The sequence below is a fragment of the Eulemur rufifrons genome, chromosome 29 (assembly GCF_041146395.1).
Source record: "Eulemur rufifrons isolate Redbay chromosome 29, OSU_ERuf_1, whole genome shotgun sequence".
NCBI classification, from domain to species: domain Eukaryota; kingdom Metazoa; phylum Chordata; class Mammalia; order Primates; family Lemuridae; genus Eulemur; species Eulemur rufifrons.
The window spans coordinates 70,649,231-70,674,955 of record NC_091011.1 but is presented as its reverse complement, the minus strand read 5'-3'; the positions used below and the strand labels follow the sequence as shown (position 1 = coordinate 70,674,955).

Below are 25,725 nucleotides of genomic sequence, written 5' to 3'. Positions count from 1 at the left end.
GGGAGGTGAACAGCGGGAGGTGAGCAGCGGATTGAGTGAGGAAGTGAGCAAGCAGAGCTTCATCTGTACTTATAGCCGCTCCCCATCACTCGCATCACTTCCTGAGCTCCGCCTCCTGTCAGATCAGCAGTGGCATTAGATTTTGCATTTTGGTGAGCTGTATAATTAGTTCATTATATATTACAATGTAATAACAATAGAAATAAAGTGCACAATAAATGTAATGCTCTCGAATCATCCTGAAACCATCCCTCCCCTTTCCCTGGTCCATGAAAAATTTATCTTCCATGAAGCTGGTCCCTGGTGTCAAAAAGCTTGGGGACTGCTGATCTAGGGGGCCTGAGTCTCTCAGCTTAGGAACCAAGCAAAGAACCTTCACAGAAGGCTGAGAAGCAAAACTGAATTCCACAAGATGTTAATAAGGCATTTGGGGAAAAAGTTTCCTGGTCATTTGAGAAAATCTGGGCAAACCAAAATTAAACTAGTTTCTTCATTGGCTACTTGGGGGCCTTTACTTTTAGGCACTATGAGATCACAGGTGCTACGAGCCCTGGAATTTTTTTTTTTTTTTTTTAACAGAATGTCTGTTAACCTGTGTAGCACAGGGCAATACTGGCTTGAGAGTAAGATATGAGCACCATTACTAAGAATAGGTCTTGACACTAAGCCAAACGACCTCTGAGAAAGCAACCATTCACTTCCATCCTTTCTGGAGTCAGAACTGGAATCACGGTGGTTTTGGCTGGGATTGGGCCCAGAGTTGCAGAAAAATTAGTCAAAGGGAGGAAGACAACCTCTGGCTGGCTCTGTGTGGCAGGTAGATTGGATTGGGTCAGAACCAGGCTCCCTTCTAGATTGTTCTGGGAGTCTGGCCTGTACCTGAGCTCTCAGCATTTGTTCTTCTGTTGACAGGGTCATTGCCTGAGTCTTGCTCCCTTCCTCAGCTTATCCCCCTGCCCCTTTTTTCCTGTTTGAGCTCACTTCTCTAGATTGGATTTTTGAAGCATCTTTATTAGCATATATTCTTACATGCTCCAGAATAAGACAAACTCCCAGGGCACTGTCAGGGACTCCTTGTTCCAGCATTAAATAGTGTACTTCTCTACTTTCCATAATATATGCTCAATTCACAAGTCAGATAATAAGATAATTAGGGGGAAAATACAGGGTTTCTTTAAACAGAATCAATTTTTAGATATATGTAAAAATATTTAGAGCTATTTCACTTAAAGAATTGTATAAATATCTACAGACCATATGATAAAAACTTCTCTATTGTGAAAGGCATTTTGGTGTACATTAAATGAAAGTTAATATGAGATGCATTATTACTTAGTGAATGCAGTGGAAAGAAGACCAAATTTGGAATCAATAAGCTTGAACATGAGTTGCAGTTCTGCCATTTGCTCCCTGGGTGATCCACAACAAATCAGCTCATCCTCCTAAACCTCTGTTCACTTATCCACGAAAGGGGATAATCATCAGTGACCTCCCAACCTCATAGGTCCACGTGAGCCTCAAATGAAATAATATGTGTCAAAGTACTATGTTAACTTAAACTTCCATTCAAATATGAGCTGTTGTTGACAGGGTCATTTTTGGAGTAACGTGTACTCCCAAAGAAATGTCTACTTCTTATGACTACTGTCCACAGCTGCTCCTGGTGGACCTGAAACATTGGCCATAAACTACCTTCTACATCCATGCGGTTCCTGATTCACTCTGAGGAGTGTCTAATCCTTGGCCCCTACTGTGTTCTCCTGACCCAAACTTGACTGGCCCTTTCACCACATTTTGGCCAAGGTGTAGTTACTGGGGCAGCTGCTAACTGAGGCAACTCCCACAACTGGGGCTGGAAACAATCATGATCTCTTTTTAGCCAAGGAATTCTTGCAGGCATAGCTGCTTGAGGAGCATGAACTCTTCCTGGCAATAAAGAGCAAATATCACTCTAAACACATGATTCTCTCCAGAGCACTTTCATTGATGGAATACAAACACATTTCACACTCATGTTTTGAATGGTAATTGAGCAAGCAGAACATGAAATAGAATGGTCGCCTTTCTTTTGATAAAAAGTCCACTGCTTGTGCAGCAGAGGCATTCTCTTTTATTTTTTCATGCACTGTTTCACCCTAAAAGATGCGGAGGTTTTACTTTTTTATTTTCTTAAATTCAGGATGGTATGGGGGTACAAACATTTTAATGTTATCAACTTCAGACATTGATAAAGGGTTAAATTGCTGACATAACAAATATTCTCCTTTATCTTATATTTCCTTTTACACGTAAGGAAAATGGAGTAGAGAAAAAGATTGAATCATGGTACCAAATATTCCCCTTGCCCCTGCTTCCACTAGATTAGTACTCTGTCACGTGGCAGGTGCTATACACTTGTGAGAGAAAAAAGAGTCATTCTGCATATAAGCAAGAAAAGAAAGTGTTTTGTGCCTGACTCCAGAGACTCTTCCGGCTATGTTGAGAACACCACTGACGGGCTGAGGATGATGTCAAATCATGTTTTTCTTGATCCAGCAATTTTGCAGGACGTTGAATAATGGGTATTTAATTTACAGAATAGGAAGTTTTCTCTTCCCTATAAGACTGTGCTTGGAAGGGTAAAGAACTGCTTATCTCTAATCCCTCTATCATAGATACAGGAGCAGCAAAATAGAGTTTCTCTGGGCGTAAAACTATTTGCACATACACCTTTGTTTTCATCAAGAAAAACCAAATGGAACCTTTCAAATGGCAAACACAGTTATTGTTGAAAGCAAAGGGTCATGCTAGATTAGTTTTATTGAAACAAAGTGATAAAAACTCTTTCTCCCTTTCTAAAACTAATTAAAGAAGCAGATGAAAGAACTTTGCTGTGGTAAACACACTGTTCATTGAAGCAAGCTTCCATTTAATTTCATGCTGGGCTTGCTTAATTATTGTACAAAACACGACTGCAAGGTTAGTAAACTTGTATGAGTGTGAATGTGTGCATAGGTTGGGCCATACATAAAATCTTTTTGAAAGAAGCAGAAAAATTTCAGTAGAAACATATTATTAATATTACTTAGATGGAGATGACCCACAGGAACCTATATTTCATCTAAATAAGTACTATCCTATTGCTTTGTGTTTGTTCATATTTGTGTTCAGATGATCTTACAGAAAAAAATTCTGAATGTCTAAAATAACATGTTGAAGGATAAGTATTTTGCTCTTTCTAGTGACTACGGCTATGGGTAATTCAAGTCTTGATCATTTTGCCAGTTTTATTATTATTTGAATCCAAAACAACTGAAGGGACATGAGAGAGCTGTATTCTAGTGTTTGTTCTGCCACTATTTCATCTTGTCAAACCACTTAACCTCTCTGGGCTTTAGTGTTCTTCATTTGCAGCAGGCTGGCTCAGAAAAGATGATCTGTTTTTCTCTATTAAATTATATGTAGAAGCTAATGTGTTCCTAAGGTGGCAGAAATCTAGTTCCATTTATAAATCAGCTTAGAGATGACCACACCCAGATATAAAATTCCAGATATTACAAGCAAATACAGAACTACAATGGATGCATTTATTTTCATGGCTCTTACCTTTTATCTTATAATGAGCACATTTAAGGTGAAACGTTCAGGGGAATGTATAACATCGGCAGGCTAATGCATCACAGGGAGCCTATTTAATGGATTTGTGTCCCACATTTGCTACTTTTTCACATACACACAAGAAAGGGTTTTTAAATGCTTCATTAAAATGCAGTCCGCGATTATACTTATCTTTTAGTCTTATGCCAAAAAGATTTGTTTTTCAGAGCTTAGATACTTGCTGATGTAGTATAAGATATAATGACCAAGTACAACAATTCTATTCACATAGCTATGAAGTCAATCAAGTTTGAGTTGATGATTTAAGAGAGTGTCTTAAGCCTTTCTTACCTTAATTTCCAGTACATTTTCATTGCCCATTGAGATCATCACTGGCTTTTCAAAAGGCTTAAACACAGGATTATGTACATAAATGAGATCAAAGTATTTGGAAAGGATCCCATCTAACATGAAAAAGGCTTTGGTTTTCAGGGGGAGTCGCAGATTCAGCTGTTGTAGCGAAGGAGTGGTACAGCAGATTATCTCTGAATTAGAACGATGTTGACATGCCTACAGTAAGACACAATTATCCACTGTAAATAGAATATAGCTTGACAATATCCATAAGCAACTTTCACCATTCACTACTTCAACCAGTTGAAAATATATAATTTTTGAAAAAAATCTGCATTTAACTTCCTAATGTTCAAGTACACATTTCTGGAAACATGATAGATGCAAAATTATCCAAACAACCCATCTTCAAAGAAACACATGGTATCACCTGCCCAGAATAAACCATGTTGATCTATTTGAATCTGGCCCTTACTCCATCATTTTAGTTTCCTTAAGACAGGACAGTCCCCTGCAGGGGCTGTCCGCTCGTCATGTGAAGCAATACCACGGCAGGGTGGGAGCTGGACTTTCTGAGGTTGGAAGCCTTTGGCTCACCTTCCAGCTTTAACCCCAGCTGTGAGAACTCAGGCAAAGGCCACACTTAGCAACTCAGTTTCCTCATTTAGGAACTACAGTTAAAATGTTATTCACAATGTGATATACTACATGGTAAAGTGCTTTGTAAATTGCCAGAAGCACCATATGGTGAACATTATAATTAAATATGCAGTTAGGTAATCTTATTAGTGTGTTTAAAACTATAAATTATTGAATGCCAGGTTCTGTGCAAAATATTTTACAAGGTTGGTCTCATTTAACTCTTACGATGAATCCCATAGGTAGGTGCTATGATTATCCACAGTTTACAGATGAAGAAACTGAGCTTTGGGAGCTTATGTCATCAGACCAGGTCGCACAGCTCTGAGAGGCAGAGCAGGGAACATAAATCCTAGGCCATTAACTCCAAAATTCACTGTCTTCACTCCCATGGTATACTTCTCATTCATTATATAGTCTATACTGGTAAATCTTTTCTTATGCTCTCTATTTTACAAAGGCTCTGCTATTATTATTTCATGCCCTTTCATCTCTCATTTCAAATCTTCTCCTTTGGAATTCTGATTTATGGAATTTTGGAAAATGTGGTTTCCTCTTGATTGTACTTAGACTAAACCAGCAACACAAAGTGGTACATTTAAGGTTAAATGGTTGCAGTTTTTCCCCCAAGGAAAAGACAAACAAGCAACAACATCCCTTAGATTTCCTTCTCTTTGACAAGTATAGTTGGAGATAAAACAATTACTTATGCCCACAATAGAAAAAGGACTCAGGATATACATAAAAAGCACAAACAGAATTTGGTATTTTCTTTTAAAATAATTTAAAAAACTTGTTGTACATTTAAAAATGCATACTGCAAGCAGATACAACTGACAGATACAATATGAATAAAATTATATTTAGTTTTTATCAAATTTATATTATAATGCTAAGAGCTATTTATTCTTATCTTAAAAAAATGGACACGAACAATTGTACTGCCATCACAATGATTCTCTACATAACAACAAGAAATTTGAGAACCACACAATAAACTGCAGGCTTTTAGGACATAAGGCACATTAACAAATTAATATACACTTTGTTAAGAAGGTGATTATTTTTATTTTAAAAGGATCTGAGTTTATTAGACTTGAAGTTACTGTGATCTAAATCAGACCTGACCAAGAGTTTTTATTTGTTAAATAATAAATGGGTTCAATTCATCATGGTCAGCTTCAAATTCTATAAGTAACAGAGGACATGGAAGGAACACACATCTCTTTATGCGGTAGTTTTCACAAATAATAGTAAAATGATAAATAGTAAAATAGATCCACTGAATTTTTCACTTGTCCAATTCTAATGCATAGTTCTACTGTACTAACATGTTTGTGGCTAAAACAACAGAAGTTTACATTTCCAGATACATAAATAGAGAAGATTTTTTATCTCCGATCATTGTTTGACCCTTCCTTGGTATACGCAACTCTGTCTGACACCTAGAAGGTTTTTAATAAATATTTCATTACAGAGGAATGAATAAAGCTAGGAGGTGTTCTACAAGTCATTTTAATGCTGGTGAGGAAGAAGAAAGGAAATATGGTCATTATTTTAATAATATAGACTCAGTGGTATTGAGATAAATTAATAATTTTTCACATTTCTACTTTTTAAAAGTTGCATGCCAACACCAAAGAGGGTTACTGTTATTCTTATTTGGTTAATGAAAATTGTTATGCTTAGTTGTAGAGAAGTGATGTCCTTTAAATTAATAGCAGTGGTATTTTAACTTTGTTTGTGGCCATGTGTGGGGATTGGTTGCAAAGCCCTTTACTTCATACGGTGACTCCCTGGAGTACAATCTCTCAGGAATATGATAAAAATCTAATAATACTCTTTAGAGGTGATGCAATGTGGCTGATTGAGAAGGCCAAGAAAAATCTCATTTGAGATGACCTTATTGTTTGGTGATTTGGCTTGACATTTTTAGCCCCAAATTGGTTTTTGTAATTAAAGAACACAGTGGCTTTAGTCTTGAAGACATATTGGATGGGGAATCTGAAAGAAAGTGCTGTAATTCAATCTATCACCTGCCCAATTAAGACCCTGCTCTAGCGGGAGCACTTAGAACTTTCATTCTGAGTTGAGTGCACAAGTCCAACTAGATTATGGGATTTTTACATTAGAGAAAAACATCGACAAAAAGCATGGAATCTTTGGAAATAACTCCAACCTTCCTAGGGTCTAAACTAAAACTACCACTTTAATATGACCTATATAAATTGTTAGAGCACAAAATGGGTCAATTCCTTTTAAGGAGGCATTCAGTTAAATTCTGATTGACCTTACAAATAAAATAAAGAAAGATGGAGAAACACAGAACAACGTTCACACAGTAGGCACTAACATAAATATTCTAATGCTCTTTCTGGTTGCCTGATAATATGCTAACAAAGGGACAAGAGGAACGGGGGTGTAAGAAAACATTGTATGTCCACTGCTTAGAGAGGCAAGGCTGCTGCTGTAAGATCAGAGGCTTTTTCCACGGGTTTTATTAGAGCAAAAGGGTCCATATTCCATGATGCATAGGGAAAATGGGGCACAGGGAAATCTTGTGATTTCCATTTGCACCGACTATCTTTAAAAACACTGCCTCAAGTTGGTAATCTTCATTTGTGTCCAAATATCATATATGTATGTGTGTGTGTGTATTTTTTTTGCATTGTCAGCCCAAGACACTATATACTTTCAGTTGTTGAATAAAAAATACTACTTGACCTATGGTGCAAGGAAGGCAACTAGCAGACATTAAAGGCAAAATTGGCATGCCCCAGGTACCCTGAAAGCCAGGTGGTAAGGGCAGACATGCAGAGCTTTGAGTAGAACCACCACGCAGAGAACTTACCACTGTAAAGTTCCTTCCTGCTTCCTGCACATTTATCACCATCCTTGGGACACTAACTGAATTCAGGTTTTTTCCAACACCTGTTATTGTGCTCCCACCACTGGTAAAACAAAATAGAAAAATGACATATTGAGAGTTCTTTCCAAGATAAAGCATTTCAAGAGAGAGGTTCAATTTAATCACATGCAGTGATTACAAGTGAAAGGCACAGCCACAAATGGAAGTTCAAGGGTAACTCTTCTTTGGAAAGAACAACTTATTTAACTTGAAAATATTTTTTAAGATTCATATTTCATAAGCTTAAGAAATGCACTTGTATTTTTATTCACCAAAGGCACAAAAGAAATATTTTCTCCCTGAAAAAAAATACAAAGAAAAATGAATGTAACTATTGTTGCTAGACTGATAGAATTAACAGAAACAGGGCAGATTAAACTGGGTCTAATGAGATACTGATTCAAAGGAGTCTGGTATAGGGAAAGCTGTGTGTAAAACAGGCAGGACAAAAAATACACTAAAGGATGGAAGAAAAAAGGTGATTCCAGTTTTCAGCACTAAGGTTCACATAGAATTGATGTGAATAATGTAAGTGCATACATACTATGGTGCCACAATGAACTGTTTTACTGTAATCTGTTTAAAATGTAGTAGAATAGGATAAAATGCTTCTTGGCATGAACTAGCATTGATAAAGTCAAATTGTACCTGGAACCTGAATATAGTTTTCTCTCTCGAATTGGAAAGGCAGCCTTCAAAAGAAATGTAACAGCATCAAAGCCAGAGATAAAATTGCAATTCTTCTTGATTATTCTATAGTCAAATCATCCTTGTGTTTGTTATTTTCTTAAACCCATCAGAAGCTCTTACTTACCTAACAAAAGATTTGGTTGGATGAATTTCATGGACAATGGGGTCTTCCCGATAACTGAAGCTGCTTGTCTCTCGGTTGGCTAAGTCAATTTTCAATTTAACAGGAAACTCAGTTGAAATGATTTGGGCTGGGGTATAACATTCAAGAATACTGTTTGAGACACTGAACAAAAAAAAAAAAAAAAAAAAAAAATAAGAAAATGGACCTTAGCTATTAGAGATACAAATGTTTTAGAATTACATCCATAAATCAAAAGGATATAACTCAATGGTTCCTAAATGGGAATTTCTTGAGGTGGTCTAGAAAAAAGCCCTTTCTACTGTTCACTGTTCACATTTGACTGGATCCCAAAGTTAGTCTGGGTGTAGACAAGCCACCCTTGACTTGAAAACATTTGAGATTTTAAGACACCTTTAAAGTACTTTTGGTACTTGATTAAACTGAGCTCTTCCAACTGTAAGAAGCAAGAACATAGCCTCCTTCCAAACCCAATATCCCTCATTTCTTCTCACCCCAAGTGACTTAGTCTAACTGTAAATCTTGATGAAAATGTTTATTTCAATTTATTGTCAATTGCTAGAATCTCACAGCTCATAATATAGCTAGGATCCTAAGATAAAACAGTAAACAGGGTGGATGGGAAGACAAAACTGAAAAGTGGGATTAATAAGTAATAAGGGAAGAAAATAAAAAATAAGGGAAGCAAAATCAGTAAAAGGGAGTAGATGGATTTGGGAAGGAGGAACTTTTATCAGCAGGAGAGTAAACAATAAACATTTTGCTTTTCCTCCCACCAAAAAGAACCATTTTTGCTTAATTTGTCAGCTACAGATATTAATCCAATTTGACAGATGCAACAAAAAATAAATTTACAGCACCTTTTTAAAGTACATGTTTTTCCACCAATTGAAATGTGTCTAGAATTCCCACTGTTCAGGTACTTTCCAGTTAGGGTGAGTAAAGTGCCACCAGCCTTAGGACCGTAACTGGGGGAAATACTCGTTATTACAGGATCCTGAAGGGGAGATAAGAGAAAAACAAAGCAACTTGTGAATTTTATAATTCTAAATAGATTAAGTAAAAAATCAAAATTTCCCAGTTCATGGGAAAAGTAATGCTTAGACTTACCACATAGGAAAATGTGCTATATTGTGCCGTCCCTCGACCGTGTGAAATAATGATGGACATATTGAAATGCTCATTCATTGCAGGACCAACTGTGCATTTCAACCTGAAAAAACCCAAAGTTTAAAACGTTATACATCCAAAGGCCTTTTCTGGTCTGGCTGCTTTATAGGAAGGGACATTAACTCTAAATTGTGAGTTAACTACTCTCAACAGTATGTAGAGTTTCCAGGTAAGCATTAAGGCTGAGAATTGTATAATGCTATTTCAGTACTATTATGATGTTACACTTTATATTGGCTGTATTATAGAATTTATACATACAAAACAGGAGAGGGTAGACCTCATCCATGCAGACCTCACCAATTGAAAAGTACATGGTAATCTAAGTCTAAGCCTATAAAATTGTAGGGATAATGTTTGGCCTACTTAAGGTAAAGAAATGGTATTTCAGTAACATATGAAACAATAGGCTAACTATAAATAAGCCAATCTCTTCATGAAAGTATATCAACATGTACATATCTGAGGTTATACTTGTCATATGTTTATTTAAATTACTTAAAGAATAAAGAAATTGTGACGGGCAGTCCATATAATTATTTTTGAATCAATGATCTTATAGTTCTGAAAAAGTTTAAATATAATTTCTTTTATTAAGTAACTTTTTAAAGAAGAGAATGAGTTATGTTTCATTTTTACAGGTCCTAATTTATAATGCAATGATTAAGAGTTTTGCATAACTTACAAGGGAGATGCCTAGATGAAATGGTTTTGCCATTGAGCTAACAGGTATGACATTAATTGATGTTTTTGCTCTCAGTAAAATGAACAGATTTAGACCTTTGTGTAACCCTGGAATGAATTCTGTTAGATGTGAAATAACCACTTGATAGGTTTAACCACAAACATTCAACCATAACACTTTAAATGTTCGGTTGTTGTTACTACATGATAGCTAATAATTTCTGGATTCTCTGTTGATTATGGAATTCAGAGTTTATGGGAGGCATATGCAGAATATAGTAGAATAAGTACAGGTCTTAGATCAGAAGAGCTGAGCTTGAAGGCCTGTTCAGCTCTTACTCACTGGGTTACCTCTGCTAAGCTACACTCCACTTCTCTGAACTTCAGGTGCCTCCTTTGTAAAACAGGATTGGCATTGCTACCTCCTGGACCTTGGGGGATGGCTAAATGAAATACACCTTATCTATTACCAAGGCCAGTGAATATTAGCTCAATATAAATTTAAATTCATCCAAAAAGCCTCAAACCTTTGATTCAGTTGCTTCACTACATTTCTGAGGTTTAGAAAGCAAATTCAGAAGAGAAGAAGCATATGGAGCTGTTTACTGATTTTTACAGAATAAACCTTTGGAGACTCTACATTTGAAGACTAAAGATGAAGTGAGTCCAACTAATGCTACTCGTGCTGCTCTTTCAAGTCTATCCAGACGATTTCTGAAGAGCTGTCACACAAATGGTGGGAAACCCTCCAGGTGCTGGATGGTTCTTTCCTTCACCCAGGCTATGTCACCTTTCTCCCTCCGCAGTCCTGGTATGGAAATGGGACTAAAAGAACAAAACCAAAATACCCTGCAAGGGATGTGACAGGCCAAGACCCTTTTTAATTCAGGAGATGAGCTTTTTGAGCAATCTTTTTTTTTAAACAAATATTCATTCAAAAACAAAACGTGTTTTCCAAGCACACTTCAGCAAAGCATTTCTTGTCCTTACATATTTGTTGTGCTTTCACTTAAGGTCAAGGTACAGCTCTCATTTCCAAGGAGAACTCTGGTTTTCTTTAAGTCAAATTTATTATTCCTCCGGAATCCAAAGTCCCAGCCACATATGGTCAGCATCGTCCCTCCTTCAAGGGGTGCGCTGGTTGGGAAAACCTACAAGGACAAAAATAGGACTTCAAAAAAAATCTGATATATTATTACTTTTCATATGTGTGGATATGTGTGGAAAACAGACAAACAAAATATGTATCCTTAAATAATCTGAAATTCTTTTATTTCCCCACAATCTAGTAAAAATTGAATTTTCACCAAAGGAAAAAGGTTCACAAATTTCAGAGCCTCTGGAGCAAATATTAAAACTACTTGACATGCCGAGGAAACAAGTTGTTTTCAGGAGATCCAGAGATGGGACAAAGAGCAGATTAAGCTGGGGTGGGAAGGAAGGACTTTTTGGGACCACTCTGAAGTAAATTTGTCTTCTAGGATCCTTTTGGGGAGAAGCAGACACACTTTGGGCCCAGACTCTTTTTGCTTATATCTCTGATTATAACTCCTCATGGGCCTCCAGATCAACCCATGATCAAAGCCCCTTCAAGGGCCCTATAAGCCAAGGTCCAATATATGCCTTGCTTTGTGCACCAGCTGTGCATATGCTACATTCTTGTTGCTATGGTATTCCCCACCCAGAGAAGAAACTCACACAGCAAAAATACCTCTCTTTGTATCCAGTATTTTCCCAATTGTATTCAGCAGGTATCATAAGACCAAATACGCAGTGTTGGATACATATCTGCCAATCATTCATTTGTTATTTATTTACAAAGCACTTCCTATGTGCCAGGCACTAGCAAATAAATAAATGAATCTATTTCTTCATACCCGTTAATTCACACTTATTACTGATTTAAGATTTTTCCTTATTCTTTAAACATGGTCACTATTTGATGTGTATTAACTGATGTATACTCAGCCTTTTAAAATTATCTAATATTTAATACATACAATATATTATTTCTATTTGAAATAGATATTATAAAAACAGAACTGGAGAGAGGCCAGAATTGGTATTGTAGCAATTTTTATAATTATCTCCATTGGCATTACTTTACATCTCATTTTAGGGTCGATTTTTTCCCCTAATGTTCATGCTAAATAAATAATAGGTTCATTTTATTACTGCAGGCTTACTTTTGATGTGTTAAAAGTAAAATTTGGATTTATTACTAGAACTTTGGCAACCATAATATAAGATAGCATTAGGCATTTATTGAAGTCTGTAAGACAACTGTTCTTAGGCTAAAACTATGAAAACAAAACACATTTCCAAGTTAAAAATAAGCTTCTCCTCAGCAGCTTTGTGACAATTGAGAAAGGAAATGTTCTTTTGGAGGGGGGCATATTGTAAATTGTGCTGTAAAGTACAATGGTGGGAAAACGTAGCACCAAGATAGAAGCAACTCAAGAACCAGTAAAGGTGTTTGCCAAAGCCCAGTTTACGAAAGTCTAAAAGCGAGTCTTTCACAATTAAGAAGGGCTTTTAGCAAAATTCAAATTTGCAAACATTCCCATCCTTCCTAAGTAAATAATCGCAAACCAAAGTCTTAGCTTACCCTTGTTACCAAACCCCTTTAAAGTCTTAGCTTAATGCTTTTATGATAGCCATTTTACCCATAAAAATCCATTACACAGTCGTGCCTTTCATGAAAATTTACCTCGTCCATGTCTAGCCAAATGAGAACTGCTCGGGGAAAAAAAATCTGTTTATTATTATTATGTTAGAAATCCAGTAGGAGAGAAAAGACATCCAACTCCCCCAGGACGCCGCTCTGCCGGAGGCAGTCACACAGCTGCTGCACGCTCTTCTAAAGAGGAGCCTTCCCCACTGCAAACAGCTGCCCAGGACGGCGGATCCCGCTGCCCACACGCCCCCTTTCCACGTAAAAACTGAAGTCTGCCACACTGCACACACCGTCACCATCACTCTCTACAAAAGGCAAAAGGATGGGGTGATGATTTGGGAAAAGACACTGAGAGCCGTTCAACTGGGGCACCGGCAATAGAAATGGATATCATAAACCCTCTGCTTAGCTCTTCTCTCTGGGCTGAGCATTTCCCCCCTGGCATGTGGGGGAAAAGGAAGGAAGCAGCCGAGGACTATACACCCCTGGGTAGACCCAACAATGCGCTGGCAAACTCTCAGTTATCCCGAAGCGCAGAGAAACTCTGTGGGCAGGAAACGAGTGTCCGGCATAAAGTCACAGAAGCTGGGTCTCCCACCTGTCTGGACAGGGGAGATAGAGCCACAAAAGTAGCTCTTGTCCTTTCGTAGGTAAAAGATCACATCACTGATGAGCCCATTCCAACAGTATTTTAAATGATTGTGTTTTAAAAACCCATTAAGATAAAGCATGAGAAAGCAAGCAAACAAACAAAAAACAAAAAACAAACAAACCTTAGAAATGAAAATTCGCAATGGAGGCCTCCTTTCCTCTTTAGTAGAAAAAAGTCACAATATACTGGTGGCAATGTACTGCCTGCCCACCCCCCTACCTCCCATAAGATATTGCTTTCGTTTCTTATCCCAGTCTTTTGATCAAATAATAAACAGTTTTATTGTCTCACTGGGATTGAACTCAACCCTACAAGATATGATAATATCATCCTAAAACATTTAGAATACATTAGAAAGTGCTCTTCCTTTTCCGGAAGTATTTCTCATTGTTCCTTAAATACAAGATTAGATGACACCTTTGGAACAAAATAATGGGCTTGCTATCCTAAAATCTCTCATATCTGGAACTGCAATGAATTTCAGCCACTGAACACCATTTACCTTGAAAAGCAGGTTAACTTGCATGTATTGGAAAGTGAAACTCTATACATTAGCTGGATTTTGTGCCTGTAGAATTTAAGACAGATAAGAAAAAGATGAATAATCTGTCTTATTTTTTGCAGTAAGAATGTTAAATGTCACGGTCTAGTGTAGCATGAAATCTTCCTAACAACTATGAACCGAGAGGGATTTATGGACTCAGCTGCACTACTTTCCTTCTAACCCTACAGCCTAAGCCTCACTGACTTGTGCATGATACTATGCAACCTTTCAAAATCGCCAACTGCAGAGTGCTAGCGTTAGGAAAGGTGAGAGAGGAGGGAGATTCAAACACTGTAAGACATTCTCTGCTTCCAAAAAATTCTAAAATATTTACTTTATTTTTAGCCATTTTAATATAGCTTTCATGATTAGTAAAAGGAAGCACGTTAATCAAAATTAAATGTTTCATTTGTACAGGTTAACCTCCTTTCTTTACTTAAAATAGCACCTTGGCTATTTCCTAAACGAAGCTGTTGTGATCTAATTGCATGTGCACACACACATACTCTCCATATCTCTTTCAGGGAATGGCTGAGTTCACATCCCTAGTGTCTCAAATTCCTAAGGCTGTGTATTTATAAAAGTATAAAGTCGCACGTGGTTTTAAAAGTACCTTGAACAACAAAAAATGCTTAAATACTACAGTATAGATTTAAATTTGTTTGCTCACTCACTTTTACTTTATTCTTTGGCCCATCAAGCTAAGTCTTAATAATTGTGTCACACCTAACAGAAAATGACTTGGTTTAAAACCCAATCACCCGCTACAAATCTTGCTCCAAACCGTAACTAAATGAAAACAGCCATGCGCTTGGGGGAGGTTCCTGTTCTGACTCGCACACTTTGTTTACTTGGGCATGAACCAGGCGACCGAGACCTTTAACTTGAATCTTTCACAAGGACCATTTACTAAAGTCCAACTGTTCTACATGCAGGCAGAGAAAATACATGCTGAGTCCTCACCAGGGAAGTGTTTTCAAGCAAAATGTTTTGGACCAAGAAATTAAAAAAAAATTGTCATGGAGATTTTCATGGTGCCAAATGTATGCTTCAGCAAACAAAGCAACAGAGGCAGAGAGCATGGCTGCCATGTCATGGCTGATGTCCGTCCACTGCCAGAAGCAGAGTTCTCTAGCTGCAAGAGGTGTGTTTGTCTTGCTCTCCACTGTGTCCCGCCAGCATCTAGCAGAGAGCCTGCCAAGCAGTACGCACTCAGCAGATACTTTTGGAATGAATTAAAGAATCAATGGGCTTACAGAAGTATAGATGTTAGGATAGCATCAGTTGAGCCTTTACTTCTCTTCCAGGAACACTGAAAGAAGAATCACAGCCATGGGTGGTGACCCTCTACTTGCCTCCCACAGCACCCTGGAGATGAAACTAGTCTCTAGTTTCATCTGTGAAGAGACAAGGCTGCCATCTATGCCTCAGACAGAAAGAAACCTCCCGTCCTGCGCACCCTGGCATGGCTGGGATCACTTGCTCAGGGGTCCAGGATATGCCATGAGCAGATGTGTTTCTGTGGTGGAGGCTCATGTCTGGGCACCTGGCCCGTAAAGTAGGTGGTGAGGAATCAGAGAACGGGTGAGACAGGAGGCAACAGGTCCCAGTGTGAGAAAACAGGGAGCAATGTCACTCCTTAGCCACACTCTTACATAGCACTAAGGGAGAGCTGTAGCCGATGGAGAGAACCTAGTGAGTATGAAGTGAGCACTTCAGATGCAGGACTTGGGGGGGATGTGCACAAACGCCACCCTAGGGACAAAGCCAGGAGGAGATGGAGCTTTGGCTGATGTCTCTTAGTTAAATGAATAAATTGATTTGGGGATTTCTTTTTCATTAGTGGGATTTGTGTTTACCAAAAAAACACGCGTTACAGCTGACAGAGATTCCTACCTTGTGGATTGCAGGCAGACAGATCTCTTGAGTCCACGTCCCACTGGGGCATTCCTCTGATCGCACACATTTATCGTGGCACCAGCCACACTGCACAAAGGAAGGGGCAGACAGACACTGACTGCAGGACTGGAAATGTCCACAGCCCAGGCCATTCAGTGGGATCTTGGTGATCTGTGAAGAAAAGGGATAGAAAGAGCTTCCAGAGGGGTTTTTGGTTTGTTTGTTTCTTAAGTAAAAACTGAGTACACAAAAGATACATGCAGATATCATTTTATGGAGTCTGCTAGAGGAAGCACCTATTATGCAAACCATGTAATAATAGTTAAGCAATTAAAATTTTAAAAAGTCAAATACTGTTCTTCCCTCTATTGTAGGCATGTATGTGATAACAGTTAACATTACTGTCCTGTGGACATGGCATTGTCATGCAATGTTAGAGGTTCTATATAGTAGAGACATTGTGCCCTGTCTGAGATGATTCTGAAATAACAAGAGAGCATAATTTAAGCTGTGGGAAAACACACTTGAACCTTTGGAAAATACTAAGTAAGGTTACATATCATTCTGGCATCAAGATGCACGTTCTTGTCTCAGAGAAAAGGGATTACTGGCTGGAGTCAGATTCCAACGTGCATTTCCAGGATTTATCTGCCTGCACTAGAGTTCTGCCATGAGGACTGTAATTCTCATTGTGTGTGTTTGTTTTTCTCATTGAGAAATATAGGACAAAGGGAGAAATTTTGAAAAAGACCTCCCTTAGGTCCAATCTTCCTTGAATAAAAAAATTGACTTGATTTCAGAAGATTTCCAGAATACTCATGAAAGAACTTAATGGAGGAGAAGTGACTCTAAGACAAAGAGAGAAGTTACAAAGGGCCAAATGTCACTTGCCGTAAATATCCACTCAGGAAGAACCATATCCACGGAAACTTCTTACCTTCTTCCCAGTGACAACCAGCGTGTAGCCATTCTGGTTTAATGGGTGCTCCACAATCACTTCCGGAGACACTGGGTGGGAATCCAGTTGGAAATTCACATGAGGGGTTGAGGATCCTGATCGAGAAACCACAACCTGAGAAACAAGAAAAGGAGACACCCTTATTCCAATAAGGTCAGTTTCCATGGAAGTGTAAAATGTGGATAACAATGGTAATAACAGATTAGAAGAGCTCGTGGGTGCTTGAACTGAGGACCCAACAGTTCATCTTGTTGTAAATCAATACGACATTTTCTAATCTCCTGCCTTGAAGCCAATTTATCTGAACCCCCAAGACAGACTTCTGCCTATGATCTTTTAATGGTTTCTAGGGAAGGAAATCTTTCAATCAATCAGCCAGCACATGCAGACAAATCCTCACAATGCTATTGGGAACTGGAGGAGCCAAAACTCTCCCCAGAAAGAAGACACCACACATGCTGTGAGGATTCTGGATTATTTTTTAACCTGTCCTCTTGACCCTCCCAACCGGGTAGTTTCACTTGACAAAATAAAGGTAAGAGTAGTGGGCAGGGAGTCCGGAAACCTGGAGCTAGTTCCAGCTTTGCTACTCTTAAGTAATATTTGTAGAATTTTTGAGGTCAAAATAGGACCCCAGCTACTTTAAAATGATGTGCTGTATTTTTTATAAGCCACTGTCTCACGATATATTATTACTTAGATCATAAATAAAGTTCTATGTCTTGGCCTGGCTTTAAAATAAGGGCTGATCGTTTTAACAATGCCTGGGAAATGAGGTTTGATGATTGGTGTCATTGTTGTTTTCAGGTGTTCCTACTTTGGGATGTCTCCCAGCTGTATAATTTCCGTCGCCCTGTTCCTAGAACCCAGTAATAATGAAGTTCAGAGAGTGTGATCAACAACAATTGGGATAAAATCAGGATGATTATCTTAGATGAACACTTAGATTTTAGGAAGGTATTGGAGCCCTCAGAGAGACTCTCACTCTGAAGCAGGCCATTGGCTTGCATATACATGAGGGTGTAGGAGGCTGAGCACAGCTCCTCTTGAAATCTACTTTGCAAAATTGCCAGACATCTCTAATAGGCATTTACATTGCATTGAAAATGCATTTACTTGCTGTGGGTTTGAAATCACAGGAAAAATATGGGCATCTGTGAGATTAGGATTAGTTAAATAGCCACTACCTCTACCTCAGCTTTCTCATCCATAAAATGGGAATGAAAATTACAGGAGTAATGAACTGCTTTGTCCTCTAACACACACGCACAACATATAAATGTTCTGGGGAGTAATAGTAAATTTTTTCTTCAGCACAACAAAGGAGCCAAGTAGCGTGCAACAATTTGGGAAGATTCCCAGAGTACCTAACTTGTTCTCAGAAAGTAGACTGTTGATAGAGAAACTAGTCAAGCTCACACAGAGACACAAAAGTTAAACATTGTGACATTTTTGCTCTAATGTTTGTCCTACCCCAAACACAGAACACTTTCAAAACATCTCCATTAAACAGGGTGGCTATATTTGCACAGAAGTTAAGTGGTGGATCAAAGGTCACTTGGTCAGGATGGGAAACGATGGAAACTATTGTTATTTCCTAAATTTTAGGGCCCAATAGGTAGTTGTGACCTTGCAGGCAAAGTGAACAGAAGTTCAATTACCAGCCCTGCCTCCCTCTGGGACTCGTTACAAGCAGAACATCAGACGTCAGACTTCCAAAGCTTCTGTCCCAAATTATCCAGATTTTAGTTATCCAATTTTGCTATCTTCCCTCTCTTCTGGTGCTCACCACTTCTCATTTTTTCTATAGCCCCCTCCCATTTCCCACCTTTTTCCCTTGATCCTTGCCAATCACTTCAAACTGCAAAGGTGAAAGAAAAAAAAAAAAACAACACTCCTTTTTTCATATATGTGTCAAAAACAACACAAAACACCGGCCTGTCTTAATATTCTGACTCTGTTTTCCATCTCATTCTGTTCTTTCCACTTCACTGAGGATTATTCATCACTAAGAACCTTCCTGTAAATATCTGAATTTTGTGCCTGTCTTCCTGGTTTCTCTCATTCTACTCAGACCTGCTCCATAACAGTCACCTCCTAGAGCCCTTTCTCTGTCCTACCTTCTTGCTCTCTTTAATGGCATTTCCCGTATCTATAATAAGCAATTCTTTCTTAATTACTAGGTCATCACCTCTGACTTTATCAAATATCTGAAGTGCATCCAGATATTCGTTTCCCAGAAAGAATTAACCTTTCTCTTTCTTTTCATAAAGAAGTTCTTTGCACCTCTGCACTTGGATTGATGGATTTGCACATCCCCGTTAGGACTTTTTGTCTGGAGAAAGCACCATATATATGGTAACTTTTGTACTAGGAGACTGACTCAGGCATTCTGCTAAGTGCTTTATATACAGATTTCATTTACTACTCACAATAATCCTATAAAGTAGGTACTATTATTTTCTTTAAAGAAAACATGACAGAGAATTTTAGCTTCTAGAAAGTACAAGAGTCAGGTTTCCAAAGAGCTTTATCTAAAGCCAGAATCCATGTGCTTGACCTCTTCTTACACACTCAACTGCTAGACTCCTGGAGAGCCAGAGTAAGTATCAATAAAAAGCTTCAACTCTGAGCTCCCAAGAGCCACTTGTGAGTCAAAGTACTAAAACAAATTTCACAATATATTTGCCTTGCCAATTACTCCTTGTTTCGGTTATCTTGGCTGCACAAGTTAAGTGTGCCTAAGGAGCAAGCCTCCTCATTGGAATAGTTTTTGATGGCACAGAGGAAATATTACACGCACAGCTCAGCGAAGCTCTACTTTTGATCATGAGCTAGGATGACTGTTGCTTGGGATAGAAAATGGGATAAACAAGAGAAGACAGGAAGGCGGTGTGGATAAGTGAGATGACCGTTTGGAATTTTGAGCAGAGGTTGTAGCACAGACGCAAATGCCTTTTTAGTTGATCATTAGTCCTTTCTCTGCAGGGATACCTACTGCTATAAAATGCCAAGAATGCTTTTCTATCCTTAATTCCTCACTTTCTCTTACTGCTGGAATTCTAAATAATTGAGTAACCACTTTAACTCCCCAAATACCCCTGAAACAATGTTTGCAAGAAATTAGGAGTTCCTTTTGGTTGTCATGGAGATATTTCTAGGGACAGAAATGAATTTGGCATCTAAATTTAATTCTTATGATAAATCACCTGGCAATCTTAGAACAAGTAGTATAAAATAGAAGACTGGTAATTTTCTTTTTGAGTTTCTACTGTGTTGACAACTAATCTTTAGTATTTAGGTCACAAAACCTTTTCTCTAGTGCTCTTGAACATATAGGACTAATACATTTGGGGGAAGGACGAAACTGAATTTATTCAGTTGTTGTGGTTATGATCTCATTTAACCTCACTTAGATATGAAATCTGGGAGAGGACATGGGGAAGAAATATATGTGCAAATAAAATAAAAACACTGTGGCTAGGTCCCAAAATTTGTAAACCTGAATGAAATAATTTTGTGTGAGACATCTACATATATGTAAAAGCCAGATACACCACATACATTCAGTTTTATTTTTAATTAAAATGTTTTAAAATTTAGTTTTCTTTAAGAATGATGAATATAATATAACCTAAGATATTTATGTATGGCTTTCTGTCTACTCCCCCAAATGTTGCTTTTTTTAAAGTGAACAATTCAAAGGTTTTTAGTATATTCATAGATTTATGCAATCATCACCACAATCAATTTTGGAACACTTTCATTACCTCAGAAAGAAATTCCACATCCTTAACCATCATTCCCCAATCTCCCCATACCCTCTAGCCCCTGACAGCTACTAATCTACCTTCTATTCCTATAAATTTGCCTATTTTGGATATTTCATATAAGTGGAATCCTACAATATGTGGTCTTTTGTGTCTGGACTCTTGCACTTAGCATAATGTTTTCAAGATTTATTCATGCTCCCTTTTATTGTCAAAATTCATTGTATGGCCATACCACCTTTTACTTATCTATTCAGCACGTGATGGACATTTGGGTTGTTTACCAATGTTTTGGCTATTGTGAATAATGTTGCTATGAACATTCATGCATAACTTTTTGTGTGAACATATATATTCATTTCTCTTGGGTATATAAATATATACGTATTTTTGTTTCTCTTAGTTACCTAAGAGTGGAATTGCCTTATGGCAACTCTATAGTTAACCTTTTAAGGCACTGCCAAGCCACTTTCCACAGTGGCTGTGCCATTCTATTTTCCTACCAGCAGCGCATGAAGGTTCCAATTTTTCAACACCCTCGCCAACACCTGTTATTTTCAATTTTCTTGATTATAGCTACCTTAGTGAGTGTGAAGTGGTACTTCACTATGGTTTTGGTTTATATTTCTCTCCCAAATGTTTTATTAAATTAAGTAAGAGGAAGGTTGACTTATGAAGGTTCACAGCCTTCCTCCTATTCCTCCTGCCTCAGACTGAATACTGGGGCATCCCCTGCTCAGCATCCCAGCCAGTGTGCTGAAGTCCTCATGGTCAGACTGCACTTCTATAAAAAAGGGTCCTCGTGAGGCTGGAGGTGGGGGAGAGGCAGAAGGAACACAGGTGGATTCTCCCGAGGAGAAGCAGACAGAGTGGGAGACAAAGCACACCCCCCAGCACCTGTGCTTGGCAGAGGAGGCAAAGGGTTGGCGGCATATCCCATGGGAGGGTCAGAGCAGAGGTGGTGGAGGTGGTAGCATGGGTGGGCTGGAACAGTGTGGATGAGAGTGGACCTCCTCAAGGAGAGGGAGAGGCCCCTGGAAGTTGTCAGAGGATAGCCATACAGAGGCTTTCATCAGAGTTGTAGTAGACTAAGAATGTTTTATATCCTTTAATATTCTTGGGGAGACCCAAGGAACCACTAAAATTCCTGTTGGCATTGTACTTCTTTTAACGAGGTGCCACTTTGGGATTCAATTCTATGGATAGGAGTTCTGCATGGAACACTCTCAGTGGCCCTCAATACCATCTCTGAACTGGATGGTAGAGTTTCAGAAAACATGTAAACAGTCCTTCTTCACATGGTGATCCTGGGATCAAATAACATAGTGGACCTTGGTGTAAATGGTTCAGTCTTACAGAAATACAGATTAACTGTAACCAAGAGGCCTGCATAAAATCTTTTGAAGATTGAAGTGAATTTTCCTTTCATAAGGACAGAAAATACGCAGTTCTATTTCAAGGCAAATAAAAGTGAATGGGAGCTTTGATATCATCTAGCTTGGTTTCTAATTTAAAAGTTAAGAAAAATAGAAGGTTTCTGTAAAGGAATAAGGAAAACTTCATTCTTAATGAAAGATGATGCAAACTATTGGACTTTGAGACTCAAGAGAAAAAACGTGAGTGTCTTCTTAGATGACACCATTAATAAACAGACTGGATAATACCTGGATATAGGGATTCAGGAAGTTCGTCTGCTTTCCCTGCAGTTCCCAGTACAGACTCTAGCACACAGTAGGTCCTTAAGGCATATCTATTGCCTTAATATGAATAGATTGAAATAAGACGCTCACTTAAGACTTGAAGGTAGAGGGTTTTTAAACGTTTCAGAATTTAGATAACTTTTAAGAGTTTAATCTGCATTTTCCAGAAACAGCTTCTGATGCTGCTTGTTTCTTGCCTGTTTTAGGTTTACTATCTTCTTCAGTATGTGACAGAAATTGTTGTTTACTTAGAAAGAAATTAGAATATGAAGAGTAGAGTTACTTGTTTCAATCAAGGTAGACATCTAGTTTTCTGAAATAGAAAAAAAAATGAAAACTAAGAAGTAGAAATTGCTGATTGGTATTGACAGCTCAGAATTAAAAGTGGTAAGACAAAAGTACCAGGTAGCAAACGCTAAATTAAATGAAGCTTTACTCTGTTCTTTCCTTCACTCCTTTTGGTAAACCAGTGCAAGTCCTTCTACATCAACTTGATACCCTGAAGGCGAAGTATATCCAAAAGGCAAAGCAGTTTTCCTCACTATTGCAATACTAATGTGTGTGTTTCCACTTTTTAAAATGAGTCAAAAGTGAGTCAAAATGAGTCAGTACTTGATTAAGACCTTTGTAAAAAAATTTCAAACATCTAAAAACAAAATAGGCTAGGAAATAAAAAAAAATTAAAAATAACCAATACTTTCAAATCAATATTCCAAATATATCTATGGTAGGATTAGCCAACCTATATACACAGAGTATATCTGTTTCTGCAATTTAAAAGTGATAAAAGTACAAAAACTACATATGTATATTTCATGTCTTAAAATGTCTCTGCTCTTTCCAAAAAACACTGTAAGAAATCTCAGTTACTCTTTGCTATGAAAAACCAAAACAAACACAAGCTTAGCATTTTCCCATGGATTCAAATATTTATGATATTTCAAATTTCTACACATGTAACAATGGATAAGGTATGTCTTTCAAAAGCATGTATTAATTCATTTTAAGAGACTATACGTGAACTGGACTTAATTTTTAGTTACCAACATAACCCTGACGTTATTATTTATACTAAGTTCTTTTTTACACTAAAGAAATCTCAGAACTCATGAGTGTATTTTCCTCTAAAGAAATATACCAAAGCTAACATTCTTTAAGGACATAACTAAGTCAATAATGTATACATTAATAAAAAGGTAGATGATATTTTTATCTGAGTATTTTATAAAGGAGACGGGTAAATTAGCAATCCCTAAGGAGAAGTGGTGTTCGAGTTCAAGCTTCATTCAGCTGTGTCTCTGCCCGACACTCACAGCATCAATGAGTTGATGGTCTGTGTCTACATACTCTAAAATAGCAGTTATCCCAAATGTGATGTATGCCATAGGCTTCCCACACAAAGCATTTACATGCCATGATGAGGGCACAGGAACTGAAGGAATTTGAAGACAGGAGGTCAACAGATGAATTGATTCTTCTTACTGGAAGTGAATAATTATTCTCAAGTTCACTGATTACTAACATAATCCTTTTTAAGTAACGATCATGAGCAAAGGATGTCTTTCTAGGTGATCCCTACCTCTTTCAGTTTGTGGTTTAAGACTCAACTAGTCCAGTTTAGAGGCAGAAGAGAAAAGGAGTGATGAGGGAGAACAGCAGGAAGGAATTGGGGAGGGGGGGTGGATGGGAGAAAAGCAAGGATGACACCACGGAGCCCAATGGCGGCTGTGATAGTGCCCCAACAATGGCCAGTGTTACTGTGCCCACGGTAGATGCCCAGCTAGTATCTGTGGAGCTGAACTTGGAACAAGTCTTGAAAGGCTTCCCCACCCCCGCCCGCATCCCTGATGCACTCAGTCTCCCTGGCCTGACAGTCATGCACAAATATTTTAATAGCAATGCTTTGCATTTAGAGATTAAAGGCCTTATACAAGTGCTGTTAAAAAAAAAAATCAAGCAAGCATTGTTTTGGATGTAGATTAGAGGAGGAACTGAGAAGGGGAGACGTGGGCAATCCCTGTGATTAGTCCTGTGATCTTCATGCGAATCTCTCTTTCCTCTCCCACGTAGCCCTGCACGCTGTGTTAATGTTCTGGAGCCTTGTTCTTTTCCATAGCCCCTTCCCCAATTTGTAAGAAGGCACGTTCTCACTGTTTACTTATAGTATCTCAAACATTGTTTATCATACTATTTTACTTCAAAGCATCCCAAGAGAGGGATCATGCAAATAAAAACTGTTTTTGAAATCTGTATCTACATTGACATAGCTCGACAGATATTGAGACTCAAATATATGTACACAGCAGTATATTTAGACATGGCTGCACCTGTATGAGATAAGTTACACATGTTTAAATGTTAGGAACATGTCAAAAATGTCTTCTCTGCCATCCACATAATATTGTTAGCTAAACAATATAATTCTTTCTAATCAAATAACCACTGTGAAATACCTGATTCACTTTGCACCCAACAGCTGGGGCCGTAGCTTGTGTTCCCAGCCAGAGCTGAACACAAGCACAATAGGAAAGGCAGAAACAGCTGCAAACTCTTGGGAGAAAAAAATTTGCAAAGCAACTTTGCCGTTAGGCTTCAGGATAGGAAGGAAGTAAAATCATTTTTCTGTTCCTTTTCATGTATGGCAGCTGTCTTCAGAAAAAAAAAAAATTATATCCATTCTATTTTGTAACAGAAACTTCATAGTATTTATTAAAATACGAGTTGTAGAAATTTACGCCTGGCCACAGATTTAGCATTTTAGCACAGTCAAAACATTTATAGAACTTGGTAGGAAGTGACTGCTCTGACAGATTAAACTGGAAGGTCCCCAGATCTGTGCTTTACTCCTGACTCCTCCCCCACCATTATTTGCTGTAAATAAACTGGATTTCAGTGATGTTGATTGTTTGTTTGATCAACATCAAGTGCTTTAGGTTTCTTTATGTAAAATTTAATGGACTGGAATTCTGGTAGGTTAAGTGTCAGAGAAATAGATCCTCTGTGGTTTCCAATAGCCCTTTGTCTGTATACACTATTGTTATCAGGTAAATGTTTTTCTCTTTCCTACTAAAATTTTAGTTCCTTATAGGAAGGTTCTGTGTCACTGTTTCCTTTGCTTCATTCATTTGCCTAGTAAAGCAAAGTTAGTAGGTTCCCTGTACTTATTTGATGAATTAAAAGCCATCTGTTTTTTTTTAAAAAAATCAGTAACAACAGTATCTTTCACAAATTAAGCATCTCTTTATTTTTACCTTTTGTTTTGGATGTACAGTTAATGGGCAAAATATATTAACTAGTTTCTTGTATACAAATGTGGGGAGATAAGAATAAAACATTTGCCACAGCATTTCTGTTATAATGAG

General features: G+C 38.0%; 1 protein-coding gene across 1 annotated transcript in view; it reads right to left on the bottom strand.

The window, feature by feature from the left end:
* The window catches only part of MET (MET proto-oncogene, receptor tyrosine kinase), a 104,074-nt gene that overhangs the window by 24,734 nt on the left and 53,615 nt on the right, over positions 1-25,725 (bottom strand). The window contains exons 4-11 of the mRNA XM_069462669.1: positions 16,873-17,007; positions 15,933-16,106; positions 11,154-11,314; positions 9,420-9,522; positions 9,170-9,306; positions 8,292-8,453; positions 7,421-7,520; positions 3,928-4,146 (exon numbers count right to left, since the gene is read on the bottom strand). Of these exons, the coding sequence (XP_069318770.1) occupies positions 3,928-4,146; positions 7,421-7,520; positions 8,292-8,453; positions 9,170-9,306; positions 9,420-9,522; positions 11,154-11,314; positions 15,933-16,106; positions 16,873-17,007 (1,191 nt within the window). The remainder of the gene's footprint in view (positions 1-3,927; positions 4,147-7,420; positions 7,521-8,291; positions 8,454-9,169; positions 9,307-9,419; positions 9,523-11,153; positions 11,315-15,932; positions 16,107-16,872; positions 17,008-25,725) is intronic.